Here is a 19371-nt window from a genome sequence, read left to right on the forward strand (position 1 = left end):
TATTTACATAAAACTTGTTTCTTTTAAAAAGATATTCTCAATTTATATTGGATAGATTTATAGTCCTAGAAGGCTTGGGAAGCTGGGATTCTGGGATCTTTAGGTGTTATTCCTTCTCTTCAGGCTTCTTCCCTCTTTGCCCTTCAGATTCCCTGCTCTGGGATGAGAAGCTCAAGCAAGCCTGTGGACTAACCCTTTTCTTTATCTTTCATTCAGCAGAGGGTCCCTTCTCTTGGCCTACCTTTATCCAGCTAGAGTTTCAGGGAGTTGGGACAGGAACAAATTGAAAGTTCTTCAAATGTGTTAAGGACTTGCCCAGTCCAGAAATAAGATTTTCTTTATTTTCATTTTTATATTAGAAATTCCAAATCTGTACACAGTGTTCATAGCTAGCAAGAAGCTTTCCTATATAATTAAATAAATGCAACAATACTAAATGCTCAGAGGGGGTGGAAGTAAAATCAGGTAATTAAAACTTGGAAAAATTATTCAATTTCTTTTTTCCTTGCCATTTGACATTGCAATAAAAAATATTTTAAAATAATCTCATCAGTGAACTGCTATAAGCTTTATATATGGCTAAAAGAAAAAGGATTTGGGTAAATCAGTAAACTTGGTAAAGTCAGTGAATTCATCATTTGGCAAAATTGGCTAACAAGACTTCTAAAAATGCTAAACTGTGGGGAAAATAGAAATTAATTTTAAAATATCTTCAAAATTAGTCATTGTAAACCAAGAAATTTCCATGTGAAACACTAAAATTTTGGTTATATTTAACAGGATAGAGTCATAAGAAAACAAAATCATACTTATATCCTTGACTATTTTTTAAGCATTCAAATCTTGAGAAAATTTGCAAAACTAGTACAATGAATACCCATACACCCCTTACCTAGAGTTACCAATTATTAAAGTTTTGCCATATTTGCTTTTTCTCTGTATATGTAGATAGATATTATTTGTTATTCTTATTGGACAATTTGGGAGGAAGTTGCAGAAATCATGACTTTTTAAAATATATCTCTAAGAAAATTCTTTAACATACCATACCAAAATTATCAAGTTTAGGAAATTTAATACTGATGCAATATTATTATCTGATGTATAGTCCCTGTTCAAATTTTGCCAGTTATACTAAAAAAGTTCTTTATAGCAATTTTTTCCCCAATCTAGGATACAGTCCAGGTTCACATGTTGCATTTCTTTGTCCTGCCTCTTGTCTTCTCTCATCAGAAAAAGGTCAAGGCCGGGCGCTGTGGCTCACGCCTGTAATCCTAGCTCTGGGAGGCCGAGGCGGGCGGATTGCTCAAGGTCAGGAGTTCAAAACCAGCCTGAGCAAGAGCGAGACCCCGTCTCTACTATAAACAGAAAGAAATTAATTGGCCAACTGATATATATATAAAAAAAATTAGCCGGGCATGGTGGCGCATGCCTGTAGTCCCAGCTACTCGGGAGGCTTAGGCAGAAGGATCACTCGAGCCCAGGAGTTTGAGGTTGCTGTGAGCTAGGCTGACGCCACGGCACTCACTCTAGCCTGGACAACAAAGTGAGACTCTGTCTCAAAAAAAAAAAAAAAAAAAAAGAAAAAGGTCATCAACTTTTCTTATTCTTTTATGATATTTACATTTTTGAAGCTTAAAGGAGGTTGTTGCATAGCGTGCCCTTCAATTTGGTTTTGTCTTATTGTTACCCAGTGATTAGATTCAGGTTATTCGTTTTTGTCAGGAATGCTACCTAGGTAATGTTTTGTCCTTTTTAGTACCTAACATTAAAAGGCATGTAATGTCTTTTTTTTTTTTTTTTTTTTTTTGAGACACAGTCCCACTTTGTTGCCCAGGCTAGAGTGAGTGCCGTGGCATCAGCCTAGCTCATGGTAACCTCAAACTCCTGGGCTCAAGCAATCCTATTGCCTCAGCCTCCCGAGTACCTGAGACTACAGGCATGTGCCACTATGCCCGGCTAATTTTTTCTATATATATTAGTTAGCCAATTAATTTCTTTCTATTTTATAGTGCAGAAGGGATCTCGCTCTTGCTCAGACTGGTCTCAAACTCTTGACCTCAAGCAATCAGCTCGCCTTGGCCTCCCAGAGTGCTAGGATTACGGGCGTGAGCCACCGGGCCTGGCCCATGTGATATCATTTTGTCTTATGATTAGTGATCTTAACTTTGAGCACTTGGTTAAGGTGATGCCTGCCAGATTTCCCCATTGTAAAGGTAACTTTTTTCCCCATTTATAATGAATAAGTAATCTGTAGGGAGATATTTTGAAACTGTGTAAACATTCTGTTTCAGAACAAATTTCACTAATGGCTTTAGCATCCATTGATGATTCTTGCCTGAATCAATTACTACTATGGTGGTTGCAAAATAGTCATTTTTCTAACTCTACCATCCCTCTACATTCATTAGTTGACGTTCAACTGTGAAACAAGGTTCCTCTCCCCCTTTCTTCCTTCCTTTTTCTATTTATTATTTGCATATCTATCTATCCACACAAATTCATGGACTCATTTGTGTTCAAAAAGTCTACTCTGACAAGCAAAGTGGTAAAGAATGTAAGGATTGTGCTTACCTTTGAAGATAATGTAGATATATACATATATACCTTATGAGTTGCTCATTTTGATTTTCAACTTGTTTCTGGCTTGACCAGTGGGAAACTGGCTTTCTGCTATTTGTATAGAAATACATCCTGGTAAACTTGAAAACAAATAAATAGATCAAGATCAAATAAATTTCTTCAGGTTTTTTGACTTTTAAAATATAAATTCAAGGCCGGGCGCGGTGGCTCACGCCTGTAATCCTAGCACTCTGGGAGGCCGAGGCAGGCGGATTGCTCAAGGTCAGGAGTTCGAAACCAGCCTGAGCAAGAGCGAGACCCCGTCTCTACTATAAATAGAAAGAAATTAATTGGCCACCTAATATATACAAAAAATTAGCCGGGCATGGTGGCGAATGCCTGTAGTCCCAGCTACTTGGGAGGCTGAGGCAGGAGGATTGCTTGAGCCAGGAGTTTGAGGTTGCTGTGAGCTAGGCTGACGCCACGGCACTCACTCTAGCCTGGGCAACAAAGCGAGACTCTGTCTCAAAAAAAAAAAAAATAAAGGCCGGGCGCTGTGGCTCACGCCTGTAATCCTAGCTCTTGGGAGGCCGAGGCGGGCGGATTGCTCAAGGTCAGGAGTTCAAAACCAGCCTGAGCAAGAGCGAGACCCCGTCTCTACTATAAAATAGAAATAAATTAATTGGCCAACTGATATATATATAAAAAAATTAGCCGGGCATGGTGGCGCATGCCTGTAGTCCCAGCTACTCGGGAGGCTGAGGCAGAAGGATCACTCGAGCCCAGGAGTTTGAGGTTGCTGTGAGCGAGGCTGACGCCACGGCACTCACTCTAGCCTGGGCAACAAAGCGAGACTCTGTCTCAAAAAAAAAAAAAAAAAAAAAAAAAAAAAAAAAAAAAAAAAAAAAAAAAAAATAAAATAAAATAAAATATAAATTCAATAAGCAGTTGCTACATAAGACCATTACATTTCTGTGATATTTATTGAATTCTGATGCTAGATATTTTTGCATATTTGGCAATTTTTTGTATTTGGCCCTCATATGCACAAAATCAGATTAATCGGGCCTGGCGCGGTGGCTCACGCCTGTAATCCTAGCACTCTGGGAGGCCGAGGCAGGCGGATTGCTCGAGGTCAGGAGTTCGAAACCAGCCTGAGCAAGGGCAAGACCCCGTCTCTACTATCAATAGAAATAAATTAATTGGCCAACTAATATATATAGAAAAAAAAAATTAGCCGGGCATGGTGGCACATGCCTGTAGTCCCAGCTACTTGGGAGGTTGAGGCAGGAGGATCGCCTGACCCCAGGAGTTTGAGATTGCTGTGAGCTAGGCTGACGCCATGGCACTCACTCTAGCCTGGGCAACAGAGTGAGACTCTGTCTCAAAAAAAAAAAAAAATCAGATTAATCATAATCCTTGGTTCATGATATACTATCATTTTCCATGCATGGTTCATTTTTTTGTTTTTGTTTTTGAGACAGAGTCTCGCTTTGTTGCCCAGGCTGGAGTGAGTGCCATGGCATCAGCCTAGCTCACAGCAACTTCAAACTCCTGGGCTCAAGCAATCCTACTGCCTCAGCCTCCTGAGTAGCTGGGACTACAGGCATGTGCCATCATGCCCGGCTAATTTTTTCTATATATATTAGTTGGCCAATTGATTTCTTTCTATTTATAGTAGAGATGGGGTCTTGCTCTTGCTTAGGCTGGTTTCAAACTCCTGACCTGGAGCAGTCCTCCCCCCTTGGCCTCCCAGAGTGCTAGGATTACAGGCATGAGCCACTGCGCCTGGCCTGCATGGTTCATTTTTATTTATTTAGTTAATTATTTTTAAATAACTTACTAGAATTAGTTATAATTTAATAACTAATTAGTTATTTTAAAACCTGTGTACCTACAAACCCAGCACTCAAAACAAAAGCTAGAACAGGCAGTAACTATGACCTATCGATTCCACTTCTAGGTATGTACTTAAGAGAAACTTATTTATATACAAGAGGAGACATGTACAAGAATGCTCACAGCAGCACCACTTATAATAGCAAAAACCTAGAAACAAATGCCTATCAATGGAAAAGAACATGAATAAACTGTGGTGCATTCATATAATAGACTAAAACACCACACTCAAAATCAATAAACTATAGCGACAGGGAAAGGGGCATCCACCATAATATGCTGAAATAAATAAATAAACAAACATAGCCAAAAAAAAAAAAACCAAACAAACCTATATCGACATACAACATAATGGATTTTTTTTTTTTGAGACAGAGTCTCACTCTGTTGCCCGGGCTAGAGTGCCGTGGCGTCAGCCTAGCTCACAGCAACCTCAAGCTCCTGGGCTCAAGCAATCCTTTTGCCTCAGCCTCCCGAGCAGCTGGGACTACAGGCATGTGGCACCATGCCAGGCTAATTTTTTCTATATATTTTTAGTTTTCCAATTAATTTCTTTCTATTTTTATTAGAGACAGGGTCTTGCTCTTGCTCAGGCTGGTTTCAAACTCCTGACCTTGAGTTATCTGCCCGCCTGGGCCTCCCAGAGTGCTATGATTACAGGCGTGAGCCACCGCTCCTGGCCAACATGCTGGATCTTAACCAATACAATATTAAGCAAAAAGGTAAGGCCCTGAAGAATAAATATAGCTTAACATATTATTTATGAAGTTAAAGCACAAAATATTTTTTAAATGATGCTGTTTTAGGAATATAGATAGATACAAAGAAACTATATAACCAGGGAAGCAATGGAATGATAAAGAATGGGTTCAGGATTATGGCAACCTAGGATGAGAGAAAGCAGAGGGATGGGATGGGGTGCATGGACACATGGCTAGTGTAGGTTATTGTGATGTTTATTAATTGCTTTAAAGAAATACAGTATATATACATCCAGATTTGGACATAAGGAAAATCCTGTTTTCAAAAACTTTTATCTACAATTTTAGTTTTAGGATTTCCTGATAAAGCTGACTGACTTTCATGTAACTGTATGTTAAGACCCTGTCACGTTAATTGGGTGGCAGGTTGGGTCGTTCCCCAAGATGGCAAATGTGTTGAAGGCTGCGTAAGCCGCAGGTGAACACCTTGAGCCCTCGAGGGTCGTCGTGGGGCGGGCGTGTGAGACTGGAAGCTAGGGGGCGGAGGAGGCCACCGGGTGGCCAGAGCACCTAGATCTAATGAGTTCTTTCCCCAAGACGAGTTCCGCAGCCGCTGTCAACACCTGGGCAGAAGGGACCTTCCATGAATGCCTCCACTCAACACCGGGATTGCCTGAGCGTAGGCCAGTCTCACTGCTACCAGGGTACTGTGCGTGGTTGATGTTGCTACCTTTTAATGTGTGCCAGAGGCAAGGGGACTTGTCCAGCGTGTCAAGCAAAGCAGGGGGCAGGGACAGAAGTCAATCAAGTAAATGGATGAGCGATGGAGTTATTTTACTTCGCACCATGAGAGAGACTGGGAAGAAAGTAGAAAGGAGAGCAAATCCTGTAAAAGAAACTTAAGCTGATCTCCGAGCATGTCCAATATCGTGTTGAGAACGCTTGAAGGTCAGTGGTTTAAAGTATACCAAAACAGTGGTTTTTTTCCACCTGCAACAGTTACTGGAATAATCACATATTACACATTACAGAGTTTAGAGTAATGCAATTCTGCTGCATCTTTCTGAAATGAAGGCAGAGATCCTAAAACTAAAGAAAGAGTTGTAAGTTCCTGCCAATTAGATGGCAATCTGAAATAAAAAATCTTTAAAAAAATCATGTCGCATTAATTTGGGATTATACTGTATGACAAAAAATGAAGTGCATGCATTTATAGAAACAAAAGTTAGTGAAGTTCCAATTACTAATACTGCCCCTTTCTTAAAAATTGTGATCTGTTAGTAGGAGAATATAAGTTTAAACAGAGTATTTTTTATATAAATGAAATCATAAACTACATTAAAATGCTCTTTCATTTCACTTTAAATTCACAAAAAAGTTTTCTCCAGTTTGAAAATTCCTAAAAAGCATACATATAGATGTGTGTGTATGTGTATCTTTTTTTTTTTCTTGAAACAAGGTCTCACTCTATTGTCCAGGTTGGAGTGCAGTGGTGCAATCATAGCTCACTGCGGCCTTGAATTCCTGGTCTCAAGCAATCCTCCTGCCTTAACCTCCTGAGTAGCTAGGATTACAGGCCCATGCCACTGCATCTGGCTAATTTTTAATTTTTTTTTTTTTTTTTTTTTGTAGAGACAGGGTGTCAATCTTCTGACTTCAAGCAATCTTCCTGGCTCGGCCTCGAGAAGTGCTGGAATTACAGGTGTAAGCCACTGTACCCTCCTAATTTTTGATAGTCATTAGTTTTTCATGGAGTTACCCTTGATCCTTTCTTATCCCTCATTGGCCATGTCCACTTCTTCACAGAATAGTGCTGATTCTATTGCCTTAACATTGTTCTAATATAAACTTGCTTGTTCTCTACAACCACTGTTCTAGTTTAGGCCTGGGCTTGTAAACTAGCAACCCAAGGGTCCACCTTCAGCCTAATTACAAGCTTTGTTTGGTTTGTGCAAGATTTAAATGTTTAAAAATTTGTTGCCATCATTTAAAAATTTGAAAATTGTTTTTAAAAATACAGGTTCCAGCTTTTTTGAAAAATCATAATAGCTGGCAACATTCAGTTACAGGAAGGTGAGACTTCCCATTATGGAAAAGGCTTTCCATTTCAGAGTTTCTGCCATTCCTTGAACTGGTTCACTTCACTCAATGGTATTACTTGTTTGTCCCCTATAATGATTTCCAGTTTCCAGTATCTATTCTTCCACCCTTACCTCCAACATAGCACCCAAGTCACCCCCTTTCCACACTGTCAAAATTAGCTTTCTCATCAGGTTTGATCAAATCACTTAATTTGCATATCCTTGATTTGCTAATTCTTTCTTTCTTTTTTTCTATTTTTAATTGGCCAATTAATTTCTTTCTATTTTTTAGTAGAGACGGGGTCTCGCTGTTGCTCAGCTAGTATCGAACTCCTTAGCTCAAAGGATCCACCCGCCTCGGCCTCCCAGAGTGCTAGGATTACAGGCATGAGCCACTGCGCCCGGCCTTTTTTTCTTTCTTTCTTTATATTTTTTCTGATTTGCTAATTGCTTTCAGGATAAAATCCAAACGCCTTAAAATGGCACTTCATGATCTGGTCTCCCTGACCAGAATGCTTACACCATTCTGTTCCTTACTCCTTCCCAGCTTTGACTAAGAATCAGTAGTTCCAGGATGTAGTGTGACAGGGGTGAGTGAGGGTCCGCAGCGGTATAGAGACTATAGTTAACTGGAGCTTGAAATGCCGGTTCCCAGCCAGGTCAAAGCCTGTCCAGCGAGTTGCCGGAGTTTGGAGTCCATCGCGAGCTTGGCCTCGGATTGGATAGGGCGGTGCATGCCGGGAGCGGTTTGGCCTTTGAAAGGTTTGCTGGGAGTTGTAGTTCTTGGAGCCGGAAGTGGGGGTGGCAGGGATAGAAACCGCAGCTGAGACAGCAGACGCTGACGCTGCTGCCACTCGGGTGTAGCGCATCACCCCGAGCCCACTAGCTTAAGGTTTCTCCTCTGTCCCCGGGGAGCTCCGGGAGCCCTGAGGGGCGAAGCAACAGAGACGCCTCTCTTCAGCGGGAGGCGGCCTCGCAGCCCCGGATGCGGCTGGAGGGCGCGGGAATGGACCTTGGCGGCTGCGAGGAGCGCCTGCCGGAGGAGAGCAGGTGGGCTGTGAGCTGGCGGGGGAGTCAGGGGCTTTTGGATGTGCCGAAGCGCCCGGAGCCTTGGGAGGGCTCAAGGGCACGGAGACTTGAAGTGCTGGGCCGGACAGATGTGAGAGCGACAAATGCGGCGGACTTGTTTGGGAAAAATTTAGGAGCGGAGGGACGGGCAGGGCGTGGATAGGACCAGGGAAGGGGCTTAGTGAGGGTGGGGGAGAGTAGGTAGGATTTGTTGAGGGCAGGGGGAGCAGAAAAGGGTGAAGTTCAGATCCAAGGTTGCTGGAGAGGAGGTGGATATTGAGAGTCTGGGAGAAAAGAACTGAAGTGCTGTAGTGAGATTTTATAGGCCAGAGTCTATAGGTAGGAGCAGGGGTTGGTGCCCTGACTGAAACTTGCGGTGACAGCAAGTGGGGACAGTGTTAAGAGGGTGATTGTTGTAAGAATTCCTTGGAGCAAAGGTTAAGTGAGTGGCCTAGGAAGAAGCTTAAGTAGGGATAAATGTGGGGAAGAAGGCTAGAAGGAGGGCCTGTGGATGAAAGTGAGCGATTATAATGGCAATGGGGTGGGGGTGGGGGCTTGCTCATGAGACCAGAAATTGTGTGCCCTTTGTCAATGCAGGGTCCTTGTCAGAGAGTGGCAGGACCTCTCTGTCATTTCCTTTTCATCTTCAAACCTTTCACTTATTCCTCACAGTGCAACCTAAGCAAGTTCACATTTATTTACATGGAACGATTGTCAGAAAGTTGTATCTTCTAGAAATTAGGAAATTTAAGATTTTGAAATCTACTTTGAAGGATGAATTGGACTCTGTAGAGGTGCTTCCCATATTTAGGGTTTCCTTCATTAGGAACTCTGTGCTTCACTTCTTAAGAGGCTAGAATGGAATGTGGCTTAAAGGGAGTCACTTAAGATTTAGAAACAGTTTCAGATACAGTGATGGTCTCAGGAGCAGCTGGGGTCCAAAGACTGGAGGCAGATTTACCTCTGAGAAAATATCAACAGGAAAATCAATGAGATGTTGTGCCTGGGTGAAGACTTGCTATTTTTAAGGGTGACTCTACTTTTATGTACACAGGTAGCCTGTGGCCTGATGTACAAAACATGGACTGACAGGACTTTGGGGTTCCTGCCAGAGATCTATGAATGATGTGTACTAAGTGAAACTGAACATCTTACTTCCCTTTTCCATGTTTCAGTTTCTGCTTATGTATATTTGGCTATTTATTCTTCTTCCAGATGTCTGTGAAATGCTTCATGTAAAATGTCCCATGTAAATTCTACACAAGTTTTAGGGTTATTTTTATTTTCCTCTACAGTTCATGTGGCGGAGGCTGAATTAGAAATTGAGGTTCAAATTTCTTCCCCATCTGGCTGGAATTGGGTTAGTTATTTATTTAATGTACTTAACAAACACTTATTTACCACATGTCAAACACTGTTTTAAGATATTAAGATATACTGTATTAATTTATTTAATCCTCCTAACTACTGTATGAGATAGGTACTATTATTATCACCATTTCACAGATGTGGAAACTAAGACATGGATAGGATAAGTAACTTGCCAGGGTCATATAGCAAAATCCTAGAGGAACTGGGATTCAAACCCAGGCAGTCTGGCTCCAGAGTCTACACTTTTATTTGTAAAGACAGGGTCTCACTATTGCCCAGGCTAGTCTCCTGGCCTCAAGTGATCGTCCTGCCTTGGCTTCCCAAGGTGCTAGGATTATGGGTATGAGCCACTGTGCCCATCCAGACTCTATACTTTTAAAACTATGCTAATAGTGACAAAGAAATGTGCAATATAGTGAATAAATTTTATAGCATTCTGTGCCTGTCACTCAGGCTAGTAGTAGGACAGCTTCTTTGCAGGTATCTTTGCCTGTCTATTCTTTTTATGCTTGCCTCTGAACCAAAGAACTTTAATCAAAATTTAATTTCAGGCTGGACGTGGTGGCTCACACCTGTAATCCTAGCACTTTGGGAGACCAAGGTGGGACGATGGCTCAAGGTCAGGAGATCAAAACCAGCCTGAGCAAGAGTAAGACCCTGTCTCTACTAAAAATAGAAAGGAATTAATTGGCCAACTAAAAATACATAGAAAAAATTAGCCGGGCATGGTGGTGCATGCCTGTAGTCCCAGCTACTTGGGAGGCTAAGGCAGAAAGATTGCTTGAGCCCAGGAGTATGAGGTTGCTGTGAGCTAGGTTCATGCCACGGCACTCTAGCCTGGGCAACAAAGTGAGACTCTGTCTCAAAAAAACCCCACAAAAATCCCACTTAATTCCAGCAGTGGATTCATCTCCACAAAGTCACTTAGATTATTGTTATAGGCCTGCTCTGTTGGTGGCTGGTTAATTCAGAATATGTTGTTTAATGAAGCTTCGTGGTACTGATGGCCTCCTTAGCTCCAGATAGACAACTTGTAAATACATGCCTTGGGCCTGTTAATTAAGATGTGTGGCTAGGTCACTGCATAACCTTTCTATGGCCAATAAAATATCCAATTCAGAAACAATCTTCATGATGAGATAGCATCATTTTTAAAATGAAGGATAAAACTTTTCAGTAATATATATATATACATATATATATATATTTTTTTTTTTTTTTTTTTTTTTTTGAGACAGAGTCTCGCTTTGTTGCCCAGGCTAGAGTGAGTGCCATGGCGTCAGCCTAGCTCACAGCAACCTCAAACTCCTGGGCTCAAGCGATCCTCCTGCCTCAGCCTCCCGAGTAGCTGGGACTACAGGCATGCGCTACCATGCCCGGCTAATTTTTTCTATATATATTAGTTGGCCAATTAATTTGTTTCTATTTATAGTAGAGACGGGGTCTTGCTCTTGCTCAAGGTGGTTTCGAACTCCTGACCTTGAGCAATCCACCCGCTTCGGCCTCCCAGAGTGCTAGGATTACAGGCGTGAGCCACCTCGCCCGGCCCTCACTAATATATTTTATGAAAGCAGTTGATAACAGTGAAATGTGCATAAGCTTTAAAGCCAGATAGACCTGTATTTGAATCCTAGCTCCTCTGCTTAAGTTGGCTCGATCAAGTTACTTAACCTGTCTGAGTGGGAAGAATAATAATTGCCTTCCTGCCTGTGAAGATTCGATCAAACAATGTGCATATAAAGCTCCTTCGTTAGTGCCTAGTATGTATGAAGTGTAAAAAAATGTCTACTTCCCATTCCCGTCCCAGTTTTTTGAAATAAGGTGGGTGTGTGCTCCACAAGTTACTATTTGCAATGGTATAACTTGTTTTTCTTCTTTCCATGGCTTCTCCATCTGAGTTGATGGAATGTTGGCTTCTCTATCTGGAATGTTGACTTAGCTTTTAACTTCACCTTAGTATATAGTTATGTCATAGATTTCCCTATTGTCTTCCATGTAGCTGTCACTCTAGCAAAATGCTGTAGTACTTAGGGATGATACCTAACTTTCCCTAGGGTTTCCTAAAGGCCAGTTGTTTGGAGATTATCTGGTGAAACTACTAAACATTCAAAGGGATGGTCCTTCTACCATTGCTCTGTCATTGTAGACTGCCTTGGCTCTGCAGTCTACTTCTGAGCTTGGAACTCAGATGCATGCATTGCTCAGTTTTCCTGGTGCAGTGATCCAGATAGAGTCAGAATTCAAGTAGCAGGATACTTTTTAGCGTCTCCAAACTAAGCTTATTGCATTGACCAAAACCTTCTCTGTTTTCTGTCTCTGTTAATAGCATTTTCCACTCAGTCAACCAAGCCAGAGCCTCAGAGTGAAATTTGATACTTCCCTCTTCTCTATTTCCCATATCCAAGCAGTTAGCAGGTTCTAAAATTCTGTTCCTAATTTTTCTTTTGAAGCCTTCTTTTTCTCTCCATTTCCAATATAATGGGTTATATTACTAAAAAAAATCCAGTGTGTATTATTGCATCAGACACAGCCAAAACTCATTTGAATACTTAAAGTCAAGAATTTGTTCCTGCCTCTGGATTCTGCCTCCTGATGTGTTGGTTTCACTCTTAGGCAGACATTTCTACAGGATACCCTTAGCAACTCTCAGTTTAGCAATCCTGACAACAACAAGAAAAGGATGCAGTCCCAGTAATTCCAGGAAAAGCAAAAATTCTGGGGCTGACTCTTTTTGGACTGATTTATATTCCTGTTCTTGTGATCAGGGCATGGAATATGCTGCTCAATCAGGTCTAAATTACATGCCCAACGCTGGATTGAGACCTTCTTGGAACCTCATGGCCCAGAATAATGGTAGAGAGGGGTGGTTCTCCTGTGGAAAATCAAAATTCTGTTATCAAAATAAAGGGACATGAATTCTGGGCAGATATAAACAATATATTTACTTTGTTATCTCTCACTGGGGATCATCTCAGTAACCTCCTAACTAACCTTCGATCTGAATTTGTCCCCCAATTCCAGACAACCTCCACACTGCTACTGTCTGTCTGTCTCTGTCTCTCTCTCTCTTTCTTTCTTTTCTTTTGAGACAAAGTCTCACTCTGTTGCCCCAGCTAGAGTGCAGTAGCATGGTCATAGCTCACCGAACTCCTGAGCTTAAGCAATCCTTCTGCCTCAGCTTCCCCAGTAGCTGGGACTACAGCCGCACACCATCATGCCCAGCTAATTTTTTCTGTTTTTAGTAGAGATGAGGTCTCACTCTTGCTCAGGTTGGTTTTGAACTCCTGAGCTCAAGGTGATCCTCCTGGCTTGGTCTCCCAGAGTGCTACAATTATAGGGGTGAGCCACTGAGCCCACCCCCTCAAAATTTGTGGCAGAATTTTCTCTGAAAATTCTGGGTAAGAAGGCTTTATTCTAGGTATCCTTCCTGATTTACTTGGATTCATTTAATTTATACAATAGAAGTTCAAAGGGGGAAAAGGGAATATTATTATCTGCTCTATAATGGTCCTTTCTATAGATTGTCACTTACATTCTAGCATATGAAGCAGTTGTTATCTCCATTTTAAAATGAGGGAATTGAAGCTTAAAGAGTTTAAATGGCTTGCTCTTCTGATTTGTGGAGAGCTAAGATTCAAATTACAGTTTAGTATGACTGTGGTCTATTTTCTTTCCACTGTGTGACATTTTCTCTCTGCTTATAAAAATACAAAAGAAATGGAAAATACATGGCCTCTTTTCTTAAGGAAGCAATTATTAAATGACAAGTTTAAGTGTTATTAGGAGGATTGATATATTGACAACATATGCTATGGCAGTTCTAACAAAAGAATTAGTGGGTGAGATTATTTAGAACATTTTTTTATATGAAATATAAATTTCATTATCCATAAATCAAGGCTTCTTGGAATACAGTCAAATTCATTCAGGTACCTATTGTCTATGGCTGATTATTTTATTTTTTATTTCAGCATATTATGGGGGTACAAATATTAAGGTTACGTATATTGCCCATATTCCCCCTCCCCCTCAAGTCAGAGCTTCAAGCATAACCATCCCCCAGACATTGCACATCTCACTCATTCTGTTTGTATATACCCATCCCTTCCTCCCCCTTCCCACCCGCCTGACACCCGATAAATGTTTTTCCTATATGTCCACTTAGGTGTTGATCCATTAATACCAATTTGCTGGTGAGTACATGTGGTGTTTATTTTTCCATTCTTGAGATACTTCACTTAGTAGAATGGGTTCCAGCTCTATCCAGGAAAATACAACAGGTGCTATATCATCATTGTTTCTTTTTTTTTTTTTTTTTTTTTTGAGACAGAGTCTCACTTGTTGCCCAGGCTAGAGTCATTGTAGACTGCCTTGGCTCTGCAGTCTACTTCTGAGCTTGGAACTCAGATGCATGCATTGCTCAGTTTTCCTGGTGCAGTGATCCAGATAGAGTCAGAATTCAAGTAGCAGGATACTTTTTAGCGTCTCCAAACTAAGCTTATTGCATTGACCAAAACCTTCTCTGTTTTCTGTCTCTGTTAATAGCATTTTCCACTCAGTCAACCAAGCCATGGCGTCAGCCTAGCTCACAGCAACCTCAAACTCCTGGGCTCAAGCAATCCTCCTGCCTCAGCCTCCCGAGTAGCTGGGACTACAGGCATGCGCCACCATGCCCGGCTAATTTTTTCTATATATATTAGTTGGCCAATTAATTTCTTTCTATTTATAGTAGAGACGAGGTCTCGCTCTTGCTCAGGGTGGTTTCGAACTCCTGACCTTGAGCAATCCGCCCGTCTCGGCCTCCCAGAGAGCTAGGATTACGGGCTTTCTTAAAGCTGAATGGTACTCCATCGTATACATATACCACATTTTATTAATCCACTCATGAATTGATAGGCACTTGGGTTGCTTCCACAACTTTGCAATTGTGAATTGTGCTGCTATAAACATTTGAGTGCAGGTGTCTTTTTCATAAAGTGACTTTTGATCTTTCGGGTAGATGCCCAATAGTAGAATTGCTGGATCAAATGGTAGATCTACTTGTATCGCTTTGAGGTATCTCCATATTGCTTTCCACAGAGGTTGAACTAGTTTGCAGTCCTGTCAGCAGTGTAGGAGTATTCCTATCTCTCCACATCCATGCCCACATTTATTGTTTGGGGACTTTTTGATAAAGGTCATTCTCACTGGAGTTACGTGATATCTCATTGTGCTTTTGATTTGCATTTCCCCAATGATTAGAGATGTTGAGCATTTTTTCATGTTTGTTGGCCATTATTCTGTCTTCTTTTGAGAAGTTTCTGTTCATGTCCTTTGCCCATTTTTTGATAGGGTTGTTTGATTTTTCTTGCTGATTTTCTTGAGTTCTAAATAGATTCTAGTTATCAGCCCTTTATCAGATGTGTAGCTTGCGAAAATTTTCTCCCCTTCTGTGGGTTGTCTGTTTGCTCTCTTGACAGTTTCTTTGGCTGTGCAGAAGCTTTTTAATTTGATCATATCCCATTTTTTAATTTTTGTTGCTGCTGTGATTGCTTTTGGGGTCTTATTCATAAATTCTTTGCCTAGGCCAATGTGTAAAAGACTATTTCCAATGTTTTCCTCTAGAATTCTAATAGTTTCACACCTCATGTTCAAGTCTGTTACCCAGCGTGAGTTGATTTTTGTGAGAGGTGAAAGGTGTGTCTCCTGTTTCAGTCTTCTACATGTAGCTATCCAGTTTTCCCAGCACCATTTATTGAATAAGGATTCTTTTCTCCAGTGTATGTTTTTGTCTGCTTTGTTGAAGATTAGTTGGCTATATGAGGATGGTTTTATATCTGGGTTCTCTGTTCTGTTCCACTGGTCAATATTCCTATTTTTGTGCCAATACCAGATTGATTTAATTACTACAGCTTTGTAGTATAGTTTGATATATGGCATAGTAATACCTGCCATTTTGTTTTTATTGCCTAGAATTGCTTTTGATATGCGGGGTCTTCTTTGGTTCCATACGAAGCGTAAAACTATTTTTTCTATATCTGTGAAAAATGATGATGGTATTTTAATAGGGATTGCATTGGCTCTGTAGGTCTGTTTAGAACATTTTGAGAAGATGTTAAACTAGAGTCGAATCTGAATCCTTGAATGGGATGAGAGGAGAAGAGGCATTCCAAGTGCAAAGATCTGCTTGAATAAAGTCAAGGGAGTGGGAGTGAGGTTGGCATGCTTATAACAGAGTGTGGTAGAGAGAGTAACTGTATTCAACCTGAAGAGTACTGAGTAGCAAAGTTGGTATTTATATTGGGACCACATAATAGAGAATTCTTGAACTCCATACTAAGGAGTTTTTTTTTTTTTTTTTTGAGACAGAGTCTCACTTTATTACCCAGGCTAGAGTGAGTGCCGTGGCATCAGCCTGGCTCACAGCAACCTCAATCTCCGGGGCTCAGCGATCCTACTGCCTCAGCCTCCCGAGTAGCTGGGACTACAGGCATGCACCACCATGCCCGGCTAATTTTTTGTATATATATTTTTAGTTGGTCAATTAATTTATTTCTATTTTTGGTAGAGACGGGGTCTCGCTCTTGCTCAGGCTGGTTTCGAACTCCTGTCCTTGAGCAATCCGCCCGCCTCGGCCTCCCAAAGTGCTAGGATTACAGGCGTGAGCCACCACGCCCGGCCCTAAGGAGTTTTTTGGCGGCTAGGTTTTTGACAAGAGACTTTCCATTATTTTGTTAAATCTACTCATTTTTGAAATTTGATAAATTTGATGGCATTAAAATTTAGTATGATTGGTGAGGCATTTGCTGAATAGGTAATGAAGTTCCAAAGTATACCTAAAGGTACTGTTTATTCCCTCCTAGACATAAAGATTCTGCTGTCAGCCATTAAATGAATGGGACTGGCTAATGGTTAGGTTCTCCTGGGTGCCCCAGAGCTGAGAGACTATATAAAAGAGTCAATTATGTTTTTTGCTGTAAGCATATTATTTATTTAAAGCATATTATTTATTTTAAAAGCAGCATATTTAATTATATAGTCTACAGGTTAAATACTGTATAATTAAAACAGAAAATATATAGGCAGATAAGAAGAAAAATTAAACACAAATTAAATTTGGTAGTCTCTTGCTACCTCAGTGTTACCAATAATTATTTCATGTAATTATGTTTTTCTCTACTTTAAGAAGGAACCTAATACTTCTTTCCAGGAAGTACTTTCTGGTGTCAAAAGTCCCAGGGGCATGCCTGACTACACTCTTTCAGCATGGGAAGACCTTGATACTTGGGTTATTTAAAAAATCCTTTATGGGGCTTTCCAGTCACTCATTTGCTGACTTTGTTCAGATTATTGATCCTGTATTGACTGCTAGTCTCAGGGAAGGCCTAAACAGTCCCCCTTTTCTCTGTATTTCCCTCATATCAATAAAGTTAATCACTATTAACATATTATTTCCATTAGTATTTTTATGTTAAGACTATACATACAATTTTAGCTTTGGAAACTCTTTTTAAAGGTTTTTTGTTATTGTTGTTTTTTAGGACTTCTGTGAATAAATCAGCTTACTTGGAACAGTATTTACTAAGGATGAGAGCTTAGGTTAAACAGGAAGTAATGATTAGATCAAGGAGGTCCTTGGAGGCCATAAATAGACTTTTTTTTTTTTAAAGAAGACAGGGTCTTACTAAGATGCCCAGGCTGGAGTACAGTGGTACAGTGGCATAATCATAGCTCACTGCAACCTCCAACTCCTGGGCTCAAGTGATCTTCCTGCCTCAGCCTCCTAAGTAGCTGGGACTACAGGTGTGCACCACCATGCCCAGCCAAATTGTTTTTAGTTTTCATAGGAAGGGGTTCTCACTATGTTGCCCAGGCTGGTCTTGAACTCCTGGCCTCAAGCAATCCTTCTGCCTCTGCCTCCCAAAATTCTGAGATTATAAGCATGAATCACCTTGCCCAGCCTGGAAACTCTTTTTGACCAAAACATTTTTTTATTCTTTAATGATATTCTATCATATGGATATCCTGCCTTTCTCCTTCCACACCGGGCATCAAATCATTACCTGAGTTGGGACAACCTGACCTTCAACTATGATCTCAGGTAATGATACCATGACCTGTTCCAGATAAACAGCACCCTGTGGAAGGGATGTGCCAATAAGCTGAAGCTGTTTCCTTTTACCACTGAAAAGAATGTTTGGGGATTGAAGATATGCCAATATATATTTCTTATGTTGAATCTCATTTTACAATTGTAAAGTACTTGTTTATTATCATATATTTCACTTATTTTTAGTGATCAGTTATATTTTAGTTATAAGTTATATGGTATAGTAATTTTTTAAAAATCATTGTTCATAACTTTTTAATTTTAATCCTGAGTATTACTTCTTATTGTAATTTGGCAATCTTAAGACTGAGTTGGCATTTAGGAAAATTTTTTCTAGATATTCTTCTTTGAGTCACCTAAGCAATTTCTATTCCTCTTTAAAGGAGGATAGTGGTCAGAATCATCCCAGAAGAAAATAAATGGGACTTTATTCTGAGATTTGCTTTACTGTGAGTTGATGAAAATGATTCTGGTGGAGATGGGTTATGCTTTCCTTTGCTACTCAGGCCTGATTCCTTCATCCTTGGCATAGAGTGAGATGCTTAGAAAGACATGCTTTTAATTTATGGTGATTAAAGGAGAACATTCTGTGTTCTTGCAGGAATGTCTCTACCACGAGCTGCTTTGAACCTAATATGCTTCAAAGGCTGTGCCCAGATAGAGGTTACATGTGAATACAGGGTGATACCATCCAAATAATTATTATCAAACAGGTTTAACCTAGGAAAAATTGACCTTACCTGCTGAAAATGTGGTTAAAAAAAAAAAAGAATGAATGTTTGATTTCTCCCTGGTGATCTGTTTACTTGCACCCAAGATTCAGGCATAAATGGTTTAATCAACCACTGTGTATGGGCTTAAATTGAATGAAGTATTTCAACTCTTTGATAATGATAATTATGTCATTGGGGCAAAGGCTCATAAAAAGATGAAAATACTATAAGAGGTGGGCAATATAAAAAGATGTAATATGGGACATTAAAAATTCCAAATGTGGGAGAGAATAAAGAATGGAGTTTTTGTTTGTTGCTTTTCCTATCTTAATGATGAATATTAAGTTGCTATCAGTTTAAAATAACTCAGTATAACTACAAGATGTTTTTTGTGAGCCTCATGGTGATCACAAAGCAAAAACCTACAATAGATACACCAAAAATGGAAAACAAGGAATCAAAACACACAAGTATAGAAAATCACCATCCCACAAAGGAAGACAGTAAGAGAGGGAAAAGGGAAGAAAGGAACTACAAAATAGCTAGAAAACAAGTAACAAAGTGGCAGTAGTAAGACCTTATTTATTGATAATTACTTTAACATAAATGGATTAAATTCTCCAATTAAAAGACTTAGAGTGACCAAATGGATAAAAAAAAAAGACTGCCCAACTATATACTGATTAGTATATACTGATTATTATATTAGTATATACTGATTATACTCATTAGTATATAGTCAGGCAGAACTATAGAAGTGAATTTTTGCTTCAGAACTGAAGCAAGAAATTCACTTCCATCTGTTAAGGGCATGCATAGACTAAAAGTGAAAGGATGGGAAAAGATATTCTGTGCAAATGGAAACCAAAAGAGAACAGAAATAGCTA

At 40.2% G+C, this 19371-nt stretch overlaps 1 protein-coding gene across 9 annotated transcripts in view; it reads left to right on the forward strand.

The window, feature by feature from the left end:
• Nucleotides 1-19371, forward strand: part of RUBCN (rubicon autophagy regulator) — a 71693-nt gene that overhangs the window by 8366 nt on the left and 43956 nt on the right. For 7 of the 9 annotated variants that reach the window (XM_076002480.1, XM_076002492.1, XM_076002487.1 and 4 more), the window contains exon 1: nucleotides 8041-8293. The exons of 1 other annotated variant lie outside the window; for it this stretch is intronic. In XM_076002480.1, the coding sequence (XP_075858595.1) occupies nucleotides 8229-8293 (65 nt within the window). In that variant the 5' untranslated portion in view covers nucleotides 8041-8228. Of the gene's footprint in view, nucleotides 1-6794; nucleotides 6867-8040; nucleotides 8294-19371 lie in introns of those variants that run through there. One more of the 9 variants, XM_076002503.1, reaches the window with a different exon arrangement.

The sequence above is a fragment of the Microcebus murinus genome, chromosome 1 (genome assembly GCF_040939455.1).
Source record: "Microcebus murinus isolate Inina chromosome 1, M.murinus_Inina_mat1.0, whole genome shotgun sequence".
Classification (NCBI taxonomy): Eukaryota; Metazoa; Chordata; class Mammalia; order Primates; family Cheirogaleidae; genus Microcebus; species Microcebus murinus.